At 45.3% G+C, this 12,773-nt stretch overlaps 1 protein-coding gene across 4 annotated transcripts; it reads left to right on the top strand.

Moving 5' to 3' along the window:
- Positions 1 to 1,123: 1,123 nt before the first annotated feature.
- Glrx2 (glutaredoxin 2) lies at positions 1,124 to 11,433 on the top strand. Of its 4 annotated transcripts, none has more exons than XM_037211341.1 (4): positions 1,124 to 1,212; positions 4,492 to 4,555; positions 9,556 to 9,732; positions 11,162 to 11,433. In XM_037211341.1, the coding sequence occupies exons 2-4, from the start codon at positions 4,493 to 4,495 to the stop codon at positions 11,294 to 11,296; spliced, it is 375 nt and encodes a 124-aa protein (XP_037067236.1). In that variant the 5' UTR covers positions 1,124 to 1,212; position 4,492; the 3' UTR covers positions 11,297 to 11,433. The 4 variants fall into 4 exon arrangements, with proteins under 4 accessions (XP_037067236.1, XP_028740447.1, XP_028740448.1 ...); XM_028884614.2 differs by lacking the exon at positions 1,124 to 1,212 and adding an exon at positions 1,391 to 1,571; XM_028884615.2 differs by lacking the exon at positions 1,124 to 1,212 and adding an exon at positions 1,622 to 2,043.
- The last annotated feature ends 1,340 nt before the right edge of the window (positions 11,434 to 12,773 follow it).

Below are 12,773 nucleotides of genomic sequence, written 5' to 3'. Positions count from 1 at the left end.
AGAGATGGAAACAGCAGAAGAATGACAAATTTGAAGGCAACTTGGGGCTAAACAGTGTATCTCTGGAGAGAAAGGGGAGGGTAATTATGTTGTAACACATTGTTTCGCTTGAGACAAGAGGTGAAATCTTACTTCAAAAGTCCTACTTCAAAACAAGAAAACACAAGCCGGGCGGTGGTGGCGCACGCCTTTAATCCCAGCACTCGGAGGCAGAGCCAGGCGGATCTCTGTGAGTTCAAGGCCAGCCTGGGCTACCAAGTGAGTCCCAGGAAAGGCGCAAAGCTACACAGAGAAACCCTGTCTCGAAAAACCAAAAAAAAAAAAAAAAAAAAAAAAAAAACCACACACACACACACACACACAGCAACTTTCTTAAGTAGCTATCTCTTGGTAAAATAAAAACTCTAAAATTATGGATAGCAAACTTTAATTTTAAAGGTAAATTTGGACTTAAGGAAAAACACGTTATGCCCTTGGGAGCTCTTTGTTTTTGCAACTAACTTTTTATTCTTTTATGAATTAATGAACTACAGACCATCATAAACAATGGTAAACAGAAGTTCTAATTTTGTTCCTTGGCCAAGTGAATCTTAACTTTGTGCTCAGCATGACGGTTCAATAAAGGTATGGCTAATTCCAACAACTGTCATACTTTTAGACAGCCCATTTGACCTGCGGCTTTAACAATTTCAGTGTCCTCAGTAAATAAAACTAACGACCGACTCTCCTGCATTTGTCAAGAGCCGCACAAAGGGTATTATTGCCATCACTGAGTGGCTTGGGCAGTTTTGTCATCGTAGCTGTGGCAGTCATGGCTGTCAAAGCCATGATGAAATACCCCCGGGCTAGTTCGTTTCCTAATTTCAGTCTATTTTAAGAAAACACCATCTTGTTTTCTTCGGGGAGAACGTTCAACATCGGATGGCCTTCGTCTTTTACTTTCTGAGTGTAAAATCCATCCTCCTCACGGACTCCTGATCAATAACTTAATTTTAAGATGACATTCCGGCCCTCCTTTCGCATCACAAACCTGTCCGACAGGACAGGAGGCGGTGACTGAGCTACCACCCTCAGGTGAACACGCGGGCACCACCCTGCGGGGAGAACTTTTTTCTTCTGGTTCTCCGCAGAGCCTTTTTTTTTTTTAACCCCGAATGCCGGAGTGCGGGGCTCGGGAGAACTCGGCAGAGATCGGAAGAGCTCGGCGGGCAGGTGAGCGCCTGGCTTCTCGGCGGCCGAGGATGTGAACCTGCCGCCGGCCCCCGGGGGCGCGCGGGCTCCGGGGCGCGCAGGCTCGGGGGCGCGCGGGAGCGCGCGGGAGCGGGAAGCCAGGCAGCGCGGTGGCGCCCTGAGCCCGGCGGTGGCGCGGGCAGCCCGGCGGGGCGGGGCGAGGCCTCCGGAGGGGCGGGCTCCCGGCATCGTGGTCGCGCTCGCCCGCTGCTCTGCCCGCGGCTGCCGTCGGGACGCTTGGCCATGTCCTGGAGCCGCGCGGTTTCGGCGGGGAGGTGGCTGGTGGCGAGCGGGAGCAGCTTGGCTTGGCGGCGCAGCGCGGCGGGAGCTGCGGGCTCGGGGTACGCGGCGGGCTGGGCCTGCCTGGCCCATGGGACCCTGCTTCCGGGAGCCCGAGCCGGGTTTAGGGGACACACACACACCAGACCCCCTAGTTGGAGCTTCACATACACAGGGGGTGGTTTTGGGCACGGTGTAGACGTGGGCGACCCTGAAAAAGATATTCCCTGCTGTGGGAACTTATCTAACCAGTCGCTCTTATTTTGATGGTAAATGTCTTGGCTGTCCTGTCGCGGGAAGTAAATATGACTGTTGCTTCTAAATGGCCAAAGCTTTGCAGCTAATAACTCCGGCGTCCTGTAGATGTGGTTTCTGGTTTGATGGGAGTGTTGCTATCCTTGGCCGACACACCAGCTTTGGCCTAGGCGGCTCTCAAGACATCTCAGCGTCTGCCACAGAGCATCCAGTCCTCCACTGTCTTCCAGAGACTTCCCTTCCGAAAGCGGCAATCACGTGATGTTAACTCTTTGACAGGTCCTTAGAACTGTTTTCTATTGGATATGTCGGAGTATATGTATCCTGCTTTGCCCATCTACCACCTCTTAATAGGTGTTCCGTAAATGGAGCATGACTAGTTGGTGCTTTACCAAGGTTGAGGTGGAGTGTTTATGGTGCGTTTACTCTGTACCTGCCCCTTTCCTTAATAGGAAAGCTCAGCTAGAAATTGATGGGCCTGCCTCAAGAAAGGTAGGGGGCGCCTTTTTGGAACTTTTTCCTTTGGCAGGGAAAGGAGTAAGATTTCAGAACGTGCCTTGGCCCTCTCATTTTCTTAGAAAAAGTTTATCCGCTGTAAATGCTGCATAGGTTGGAGGAGGAGGTAAATGCTAGATTAGAGATGAAAAAAAAAAAAAAAAAAAAAACCCACTTGTTTCCGGAGTTGAAAACCCACATAGACTGGGTTGATGCCATCCAGCGCTCCTCCAGGCCAAGGCCACCTAGTTCCCCTACTACTTTGGACTTCACAAACTCAGCAGCTTTTTTTTTCCCCCCTCTCAAAGCTGCCTCCTCTAAAGCAGGGTACAGTCTTCCAAGCTTTTCGCTTGGTTCTCCCCTCTCAGTATCTGGTATAAGCGCACAAGTGCTTTTGTTTGAGTGGTTTCTGGTTGATCTCTTGGAGAACAAGGAACAATGACGACAAACGCACATTTGGTTGCAGTGAGTCCTGTCTCTAACTCATCTTTGCTGTAAAGGGACGGGATGCTTGTTGCAGCTTATTTGAAGCTTCCCAGGGCGACCACGTAGAGTAAAAAAATTCATCATCCATGAGCAATGTGCAGTGGAAAAGGCCATTTCATGGGGATTCCCTCAAAAACAGGACTGAAACTTCATACTATGATTTAAGGCATGCGTTGACTGGGTCCTTTACTTTTTAAATTTAAAATAGCTTTTATACTTAACACAATTAAAGTTTCTATAAATATACCCATAAGGAATGAATTGCTTTTATAGAGGAGAATTTTTTTTCTTTAATTATATTTTTAAACTGGGCATGGTGATGCACACCTTTAATCCCAGCATTGGGAGGCAGAGGCATGAAGATCTCTGAGTTCCAAGTCAGCCTGGTCTACATAGAGAGACCCTGTCTCAAAACAAACACAAACAAACAAACAAAAATCCCACAACAAAAATATATTTTAAAAAACCGTTTGAAGCTAGGTGTGATGGCACACGCCTTTAATGCTAGCACTTGGGAGGTGGTGGCCAGTGGATCTGGCCAGCCTGGTCTACAAAGCAAATTCCAGGACAGCCAGGGCTACAGAGAAACCTTGTTTTGAAAAACAAATAAACAAAAAAGATATTAAAAACCATTTGAACTTTAAATTATTTATCTTACCCTTAATCCTTAGATATTTGAGCAGTTCTTCTTTGTAGCACCCACCTTTTGGAGAGATTAGTAGTGCACACCATGTCTAATTTGCTCCAAGAGTGTTGTCAGGCCTTGCTAGCTTGTCAAGAAAAAGAAGAGAATGAGGGAAAAGCATTGTAGGATCAGCGGAAAGACTTGATGATTCACTGGCCGGTGTTTTGATAGATATCCCTGTCCAATGGATATTTTGTATGTATTTATTTGAGACAGGATCTCTTTACATAGTCCTGGATGTTCTGGAACTCACTGTATAAGCCAGGCTGGCCTCAACTCAGAACTCCGCCTGCCTCTGCCTTCCAAGTGCTGGGATCAAAGGTGGACGCAAGCACACCTGACTCAAATACTTTTTCTAAGCTCTAGGCTTTGGACAACAAATGCTGAGGTCCCCATAATCAGGAGCTCATGGTTACGTCAACTATTACTGACATTTACTGTGTGTAGGATACGGTTTTGCTTTTCTGTGTATGTCAGCTCATTTCATCTTCACAAAACCCTGTGAGTGGGAGTGATTCTTTTTCCTACTTGTGGATTGAGAAGTTGGGAAGAGACCAGAAGAGGGCGCCAGATCTCCTAAAGCTAGATTTACAGGTAGTTGGTTATGAGCAAGGTTGATGTGGGTTCTGGGAACCGAACCTGGGTCTCCTGCAAGAGCAGCAAGTGCTCTTAACTGCTGAATCATCTCTCTACCCTCCCCCATTTTGTATGTTTTCAAAAGAAATACCAAACACATTTTATTGCCAGTGGTCAGGCCTTCATTAAGGCAGAATATTTGGTATTTGGTGATGATGAATTTGCTTATGAATAAGACTGTACTGAACTTTAGACATAGAGATTGGTTTTATCAGGTAAAATTTATTGAAAGGCTACTTAGATAAGCACACGGGTCCTGTTGGTGTTGGCAGACCAGTACTTTGTAGACTGGTATTGTGTACTGATAAAGGACACCCCCCCCCCCTGGTGTATTGGGACCTATTTGTACTTAAGGTTGTTTCCACTGGAACCCATGTGATAGAGGGTCACTTCATTAACTGGGCTGGTCTTTTCCTTTGTTTTAGGATGGGAAACAGCACATCCTCATCTGTGGGGAAGTCAGCAACTACTCCTGTGAACCAGATCCAAGTGAGTGATGGGGGCGATGGAGGAAGAAATGTCTCATACATTTAACACACTTGCTGTGTCCAGACTTAACATAGTTTGGAAAATATGTTACTAAATTAATACATTTGTTAATTGCTCTCAAAATTACCCTTGTGACAAGTCCTGTATAATTTTTTTTTTTTTTTTTTTTTTGTTAAAGTTTCTGGTTTATGCCGGGCGGTGGTGGCCTGTAATCCCAGCACTCGGGAGGCAGAGCCAGGTGGATGTCTGTGAGTTCGAGGCCAGCCTGCCTGGGCTACCAAGTGAGTTCCAGGAAAAGCGCAAAAACTACAGAGAGAAACCCTGTCTTGAACCCCCCCCCCAAAAAAAAAGTTTCTGGTTTATTATTTACTCTTTTTGTGTGAGAGTGTGGTTTGTGTGTGTGTGTTATACACGTGGCTGTGTCCAGTGTCCTGTTCTATCGTTATCCGCCTTATTCCTTTGAGAGAGTCTCTCTCACGGAGCCTGGAGTTGATGGTAACTGAGCCCCCGCCGTTCTGTCTCTGCCCTCCCTCTCGCCCTCCCCTCCCAGTGCTACAGTTACAGGTATGTGTGTGGTGTGTGTGGCCACAGATGGCTTTGGACGTGGAGGCTGAGATCTGAACTGAGGTCCTGGTGTTTGTGCGGTGAGCACGCTGACCTGCGGAGCCGTCTCTCTAGACCCCCCCCCTTTTGTTTTAACACTACTGGAGATTGTATCTAGGTTGTCCTGGATTGCTAGACACATTTCTACCACCCAGCTGCCTCGGTTTATCTTTTCACTTTTTTTTTTTTTTTTTTTTTTTTTTTGAGGGAAGGTCTTCCTGAGTTGCCTAGGCTAACTGTAAACTGCTCTAACTCAGGCTACTCTTTGTTTGTTTATTTTCATTTTATTTATTTATTTGGTTTTTCGAGACAGGGTTTCTCTGTGTAGCTTTGTGCCTTTCCTGGAACTCACTTGGTAGCCCAGGCTGGCCTCGAACTCACAGAGATCTGCCTGGCTCTGCCTCCTGAGTGCTGGGATTAAAGGCGTGCGCCACCACCGCCCGGCTATTTTCATTTTATGTGCATTGGTGTTTTGCCATGGGTATCAGGTCCCCTGGAACTGTTGTGAGCTGCCATGTGGGTGCTGGGAATTGAACCCAGATCCTCTGGAAGGGCAGTCAGTGCTCTTAACCACTGAGCCATCTCTCCAGCCCCCATCAGGGCTATTCTCAAACCTGCAGTGTTGTCTTGACTTCTACAAAACTAGCTGGGATTCCAGGTCTGTCCTGTCAGGTCAGGCCTGGCTAAAATTTATTCCTTTTTTGTTTTAAGTTTTTATTTTATTTTACACAAAAATGTATTTAGTAACTTGTTATATAAAAATCAAACAAAATTTTATCAGTAAGTCCAACTCATCTCTGACGGGCAGTGCTTGTATTTGGGGAAACTAAACTAAAATGTATATATATCCCTAACACTTGTAAGCACAGCTGAAGAGCTACGGAACTCACAGAAGTTTAGAGTTACTGCCGGGGGAGGTTCCATAAACTTATCTTAACCAAGGGTTCGGTGCTAATTATGAACACCGTTAAGCCAAAAGCAAGAAAAAATGGTGGGAAATGACCTGTTTCTAGACCTTTATGACAACTACTTCTCTAAGATAGAAAAAGGACTATAACATTTGCTTAAGTGACCAAGATTTCTTATTGGATCCCGGACTGTCATCTTTGGCAACTTAGTGCAGCCTGGTGGAAGGCAGTGTGCCGTGTGATCAGGAAGCCTGTGTGTGTCTCACCAGAGCCTTGCTAACTGGAGTCTTGTGCTCTTGTTCAAAGTAAGGAAGCAGTGTTAGCAACAGTTGCAAGCGCCTTCTGCCCATAGCCCCAGACCTTCTGTTGAAATGTATTCCTGAAAGGCTCTATCACCCCTGCTTCCAAGGTGTTCCTCACATCAGGGAGGAGGGGGAGTAGATGATCACATACGTCATATATGGGATCATCACAATAAAGTTTCCAAGTCCTATTTTGTATTTTTTTTAAAGATTTATTTATTTATTTATTATGTATACATTGTTCTATCTGCACATATCCCTTCAGGCCAGAAGAGGGCACCAGATCTCATTACAGATAGTTGTGAGCCACCATGTGGTTGCTGGGAATTGAACTCAGGACCTTTGGAAGAGCAGTCAGTGCTCTTAACCGGTGAGCCATCTCTCCAGCCCCCTGTTTTGTATTTTGAATGACACCCATGGCAGTGGTCAAACCATCTTATTCCAGAAAAGACTTCACACCACAGTAAGCAACTTTTCAAAACTGTACTCTCGCCCGCCGTCTTCCTTTTTCTGAAGTGTATTTATTCCTAATGACATCCACCTATGAGTTTGGAGTTTTTATTGTTTTGTTTTTTCATCATGCCTGTTCTAAGTCCACTGTTGATCCCTCAGAATCATCGGTTCAGAGCCAGGGTTACTGTGCGGCTTTGGCATGGGCAAGTATTTAACAGCTTTCTGCCCCAATAGAGAACCTACTGTGCAATGATTATTCCAGAAATTATTTTCTTAGGGATGCTAGACATGGCTGTATTCTCTTGTTTTCTTCTTTCTCTCACTGCCGATCCTTATTAATTCTGCCTCAGAAAATTTGTGTTAAGCCGGATGAGGCGTCATTTGCCTGGCATCCTAGCACTTGGGAAGCAGAAGCAAGAGGAGAGAAAATTCAAGGCTCCTTTAGACAATACATCTGAGATCCCTCTTTCTAAACACCGCCCCCCCATTCCTCTTATCTATATATTTTTCTTCTCTTCCAGCCCATGAGGCATACCTCTGTCTTCTTCACTGTCTTCTGCATACATTTTGTTACTGCTCTGGACGGAGGGTGTAGCTCAGTGGTAGAGCATCAGCCTAGCGTGTGCAGGAACCTGGGCTTTACTCCCCAGCGACACACACAGGGAAGCTGAGTTCGTTTTAGCTAGCCTCACTACCTTTTGAATATAAAGCAGCAATGTCAGAAACTTCTTGTGTGGGGCATTCTCTATTTTAAAGTACGAAGACAGCACCATGAAACATTTAGGAAGGACGAGCCTGGGAGAGAATGAGGAGTGTCTGCGAACGCCCTGGCACTGTCATCCTGAGGTCCACTCACTTTGGAATCCCTTCCTTAGTGCTCTGTGCCATGGGAGCGCTCAGCGTGCTCAACTCCTTAAGTCTAAGTGAGAGGCTCAGCGTGCCTCTAACCTGAATGGCGTGGTGGAAACTTCCTGGCTTTGGGTGTGATGTGGAGTTTCAGGAACGTGCAATGAACCTGTCAGCTGTAGCTGAAGTTTTCTCCGGTCCTGCTCAGCCCCACGGCCCCCACAGCTGCTTATAAAATAATCACACAGAAACTTATATTAATTACAACTGCTTGGCCATTAGCTCAGGCCTACCACAGACTAGCTCTTACACTTGAACTCAGCCCATTTCTGTTAATCTCTATGTTGCCACGTGTTCCATGGCTTTACCTGTGTGCCATTATATGCTGTTCCCTGGCTGGTATCTCCTGACTCAGCCTTCCTCTTCCCAGCATTCTCCTTGTCTGCTTATCCTGCCTATACTTCCTGCCTGGCTACTGGCCAATCAGCATTTTATTATACCAGTGTACAAAAGCATTATCCCACAGTAGTCAGCCTGTTTTGTTATCTGTAGAACGGATTCATTAGTGTAGTGTGTTATCTTGTATAGTTGACCTCCCTGTGACAGAACGTTAAATTTTAGTGAGCAGGAGAAAGAATGTGAAATAGATCAACTTGCCCACATCTAGGGTATGACTCAGGACACTTTTGACCCCTAAGGGTGAGTGTATGTTCTGAAGCACTGTGTCTGGGTGTCTTTGTCTTCATCTTGAAGTCACCGATGATGCTGGGCCATACAAGAACCACCCAGGTCGGTGCTCAGGTGCCAGACTTGTCCATTGGAAACCTTTATGGATGCCAGTGCTGTCTGCTGAACTCATTTCATCCCAGTGTTTAGAAGTAAAGAACAAAAGAAAACTGCACAGGCTGTGCACTTATCAAAGCCGGGGCACTATGGGAAAGACCTGGAGAACAGGGCAACCCTAGTTGCAGTCACAGAGTCATTTTGAAACTTGCTTATGACGTCAGCTTCAGACCACTGAACAAGCTTTTCTGGAAGTAGCTTTTCCAGGATCAGCTGGCAAGTGTAGTTTACCATCATAGCTTTTACTGTATGGAAACGGGGGAGTGAGCTATTGTCCACACCTGGGAAAGCTGTGCATTTTAAGGAGAAATGACACATTCTTTCCTTGCAATTGAAAGTCATCAGCAGTAAATGCCTTCTGAATGCTTTGAAACATTTGAGAAGTACAATAGAGATTAAACATCTGGACCGTAGGGCTGGATTTACCTGGACTCTCATATCTTCTTATTAATCAAGGACAGAAAGTTAAGTTACTTATCTTCCCTGTACCTCAGTTTCTTCACCTGTGCAGTTTAGATAATATAGGATGGACCTATATTAAGATTATGATGAAGTTGAAATGACTTTATGATGTCGAGAATATATAGGAGTGTTTGTGGTATAAGAACTGGATGTCACACGTACTGCTCTCAAGCACTATTTTCATATTTTTTGTTTCTTTTTCTTTTTAAAGATTTATTTATTATGTATATAGTGTTCTACCTGTATGTTTGCCTGCAGGCCAGAAGAGGGCACCAGATCTCATTACAGATAGTTGTAAACCACCATGTGGTTGCTGGGAATTGAACTCGGGACCTTTGGATGAACAGCCAGTGCTCTTAACTGCTGAGTCATCTCTCCAGCACCCTACTTTTTTGTTTCTAATGGCCAGCTTTTGGAATGAATTATATCCTCAGTCTATAGATACCACAGATAGATGATAGGAACTTAATTGGAGCACAGAGTTGTGCTCTACTCTCCCAAATCACACTCCTTCCACTAATTATGATTGCATTCCAAAAGGTAATATCTAAAATGAGAATGTTTTGTTTATTTTTGATTTCAGGAAACGATTTCTAACAATTGTGTGGTGATTTTCTCAAAAACATCCTGTTCTTACTGTTCAATGGCCAAAAAGCTTTTCCATGACATGAATGTCAACTATAAAGTTGTGGAATTGGATATGCTGGAATATGGCAGCCAGTTTCAGGACGCTCTTCATAAGATGACTGGAGGAAGAACTGTGAGTGTACCCCCTCAGCCCTGCTGCCCCTGGTGATGAGCTAGTGACATGCCAGGCCCCGGACACTAGACTTCCCTGCTAGAAAGAGCAAACCTGGCATTTCTGTGGATCTCACGTCGATAAAGACATGGCAGATCTACAAAGAAACCGGGCTCATAGAATAGGAAACAGCATAGTTCATTTTAATTGTTATGTTTGCCGTGTGTGTGTGTGTGTGTGTGTGTGTGTGTGTGTGTGTGAGAGAGAGAGAGAGAGAGAGAGAGAGAGAGAGAGAGAGAGAGAGAGAGAGAGCGCTAGCCTGTGGTGGCTAAAATAAGGATCCCAAATCAAAAGACTTTTTTTGCCCCGAATTATGGATAAACAGAATTCTGATCCAGAACAAAGGCTCTAGAAAGCTCCAGTACGATCCACAACATTGGCATCAGCACAGACAACCTTACTGATTGGGCTGCTCAAGTCACACAGCAGCAGCTGCAACCTTGCTGCTGCTTCTTGCCGCAGGTTGACAATGACATGCCTTCATCCATGCCTGCCCCAGAACCACACTGTTTTCAAGGGCTTACACACACACAGAGAGAGAGAGAGAGAGAGAGAGAGAGAGGAGGGATGAGGCAGCTCATGGTGTCCTGAGTGCTTGCCCGTGGAATATTAAGGTCCGTTTGGAGGTTTCTGAGGGTAAAATGATCCTCGACCTCTTGGACTGTGCAAACCAGGCTCAGCCTGCTGCCCCCTGTGCTTGTCTGTGTTCAGTGCTCACTGCTCCAGCCTCTGGAAGTTCGTATATATATATTTTAGTCCGAAAAGCACTCAATGTTGCCACTTTCCTTCTTGTTTAAAGGTTTGTAGAAGGCACTGGGAAACATGTAGAAAGCAATCACATAAACATTATTAATATTTACCTAGCTCTCCCTTCCCTCCGTCCTCCCTCCCTTTCTGCCCAAGGACAGTTTTTTTGCTCCTGGGTCAGGCATGCTGCAAACCCCAGGAGTTGCCTGGAGCAGAATGGAGGAGGAAAGGAAACCACTCGTGCTGTTTAAACCTGCACAGAGGTCACACTCGGAGACAAACAGCCATACATGGTAGGGAAGGAGGCTGTAGAGAAAACAGGGAAGCTCCAGGTATCAGAAAAAAAAGTGTACTTAGGATCTGGCCTAAAGAAAGAGACAGATGAAGGGAAAAGCTGAAGCTTTCTGATTGAGGCCTCGGAAGGGCAGGCTGACCCGGCTGCACCTCGTGGCTGGCTGCTCTTTTAAAATGGGCATGGTGTGTGGGAGGAAGGGCTTTAGAATCCGATTGTTCAAATCCATTTGAACCCTACCTCTTCTACTATTGCAGTTTCGGGAAAGTTACTTTCCCTCATTTCTCTCCAGAGTTGGGCTGGTTGTGACCCTTGTAACGAGGCCTCATTTAACTTTGGCTTGCTCCCCAGGTCCCAAGAGTGTTTGTCAATGGCACGTTCATTGGAGGGGCCGCGGACACTCACAGGCTTCACAGAGAAGGGAAATTGCTGCCTCTGGTTCTTCAGTGTAACCTACAGAAGAGCAAGAGGAAAGCCGCGGAGTGACGTGGCCGTTCCCCGGGGCCAGTGAAATGTTAGTTAACGCAATCCCGCTCTTTAATTGTTCGAGGATGTTTTAAGTGTGTGTACTTCCTTCCTAAAGACACCTTCAAATAATGGACAATAAATTGCCAATAAATAAATCCTCCTCCTGGCCAGTTTTTTGAGCATGGGATGGTCTGTAAAACTGAAGGGGTGGGGTTACATCCAGAGTCAAGAATGGTTATTAGGGATTTATTCATGAATTCTACAACGGAGAGGAAGGAAGCCCTTGAAGTTCTTACTCCCTTTAGTGTGCGGGCATTAACTGACATTCACTGGCTCTCAGGACTGAGGACTGATGTGTGATTTCTCTAACATTTAATGTGGTGTAGATGTGCCGTAGGCTGGGATACCATAGCAGGACAGCCTTCCTTGTTATATTGTAGATCATCAGAGACATATTAAATACGTAGGATGGAATGAAGTTTATAGTTGGGAAACCAAACTGCTAATGACTTCATGGTTACAGGGATAAAGAAAAAAAAAAAAAAATATATATATATATATATATATATATATATATATATATATATATATATATTGACAGAAGGCAAAAAGGTTTCAATAGAGTGAGGATGAACTTTTCAAACAGTTCAGAAATGTATTTGGTCATGCTGTCAGTTGGAATGTTCTGCCTTTCAGAATGGGTAACAGCTATTAAGAATTTTTTTTTTGGTCGGTGGGGGGGCAGAGGTGGGAGATGAGACAGAGTCAGTCTGTAGCCCAGGCTGACCTCAAACTCCCATCAGTCCTCCTGCCTGTTTCCCAAACTTGGATTAAATGCTGAGCCACCATGCCCAGCCTGGAAATGTTTAAGGGAACCCAGGGTGTTAGAGTTTAGACAAAAGGTCCTTGCTGTGGTTCGAATGCTCCTCGTCACAGACTTCATGTGTTGGACATGCATGATATGGTAAGAGGTGAGGTCTTTTAAAAGTGGTTGATCATGAGGGCAGATAGGTTAGAGCTGTATTAAAGATTTAGTTATCGGGGGCTGGAGAGATGGCTCAGAGGTTAAGAGTGCTGCTTGTTTTTCCAAAGGTCCTGAGTTCAATTTCCAGCAACCACATGATGGCTCACGACCATCTGTAATGAGATCTGGTGCCCTCTTCTGGCCTGTAGGGATACGTGCAAACAGAACACTATATATATAATAAATAAATCTTAAAAAAAAAAAGATTTAGTTATCACAGAAGGTGGTTCTTAATAAAAGTTTGTCCCCCTTACCTCTCATACACCCATGCTCTTAGCCTTCCTCTCCCTGCAGTGTCCTGCTGTAGCCAGAAAATCCTCACTAGATGCCGCTGCCAGAATCTCATCTCAAGCTTCCCAGCCTATGAACTCTATCAAGTAAATCTCTTCTTCACAAATTAGTCTCTGGTATTGTTTCAGCCGTACAGATGGAGGAGAGTGCCCTTAAAGTCACCTGAATGTTATCTTACTA

The sequence above is a fragment of the Peromyscus leucopus genome, chromosome 15 (genome assembly GCF_004664715.2).
Source record: "Peromyscus leucopus breed LL Stock chromosome 15, UCI_PerLeu_2.1, whole genome shotgun sequence".
NCBI lineage: Eukaryota > Metazoa > Chordata > Mammalia > Rodentia > Cricetidae > Peromyscus > Peromyscus leucopus.
This window is presented reverse-complemented; position numbering and strand designations above follow the sequence as displayed.

Bases quoted from the DNA above. Each gene is read 5' to 3' on its own strand.
- Glrx2 (XM_028884614.2), top strand. From the start codon at position 1,474: ATGTCCTGGAGCCGCGCGGTTTCGGCGGGGAGGTGGCTGGTGGCGAGC. The intron at 4,556-9,555 runs GTGAGTGATGGG...TTTTGATTTCAG, and splicing joins CTCCTGTGAACCAGATCCAA to GAAACGATTTCTAACAATTG. The intron at 9,733-11,161 runs GTGAGTGTACCC...CTTGCTCCCCAG, and splicing joins AGATGACTGGAGGAAGAACT to GTCCCAAGAGTGTTTGTCAA.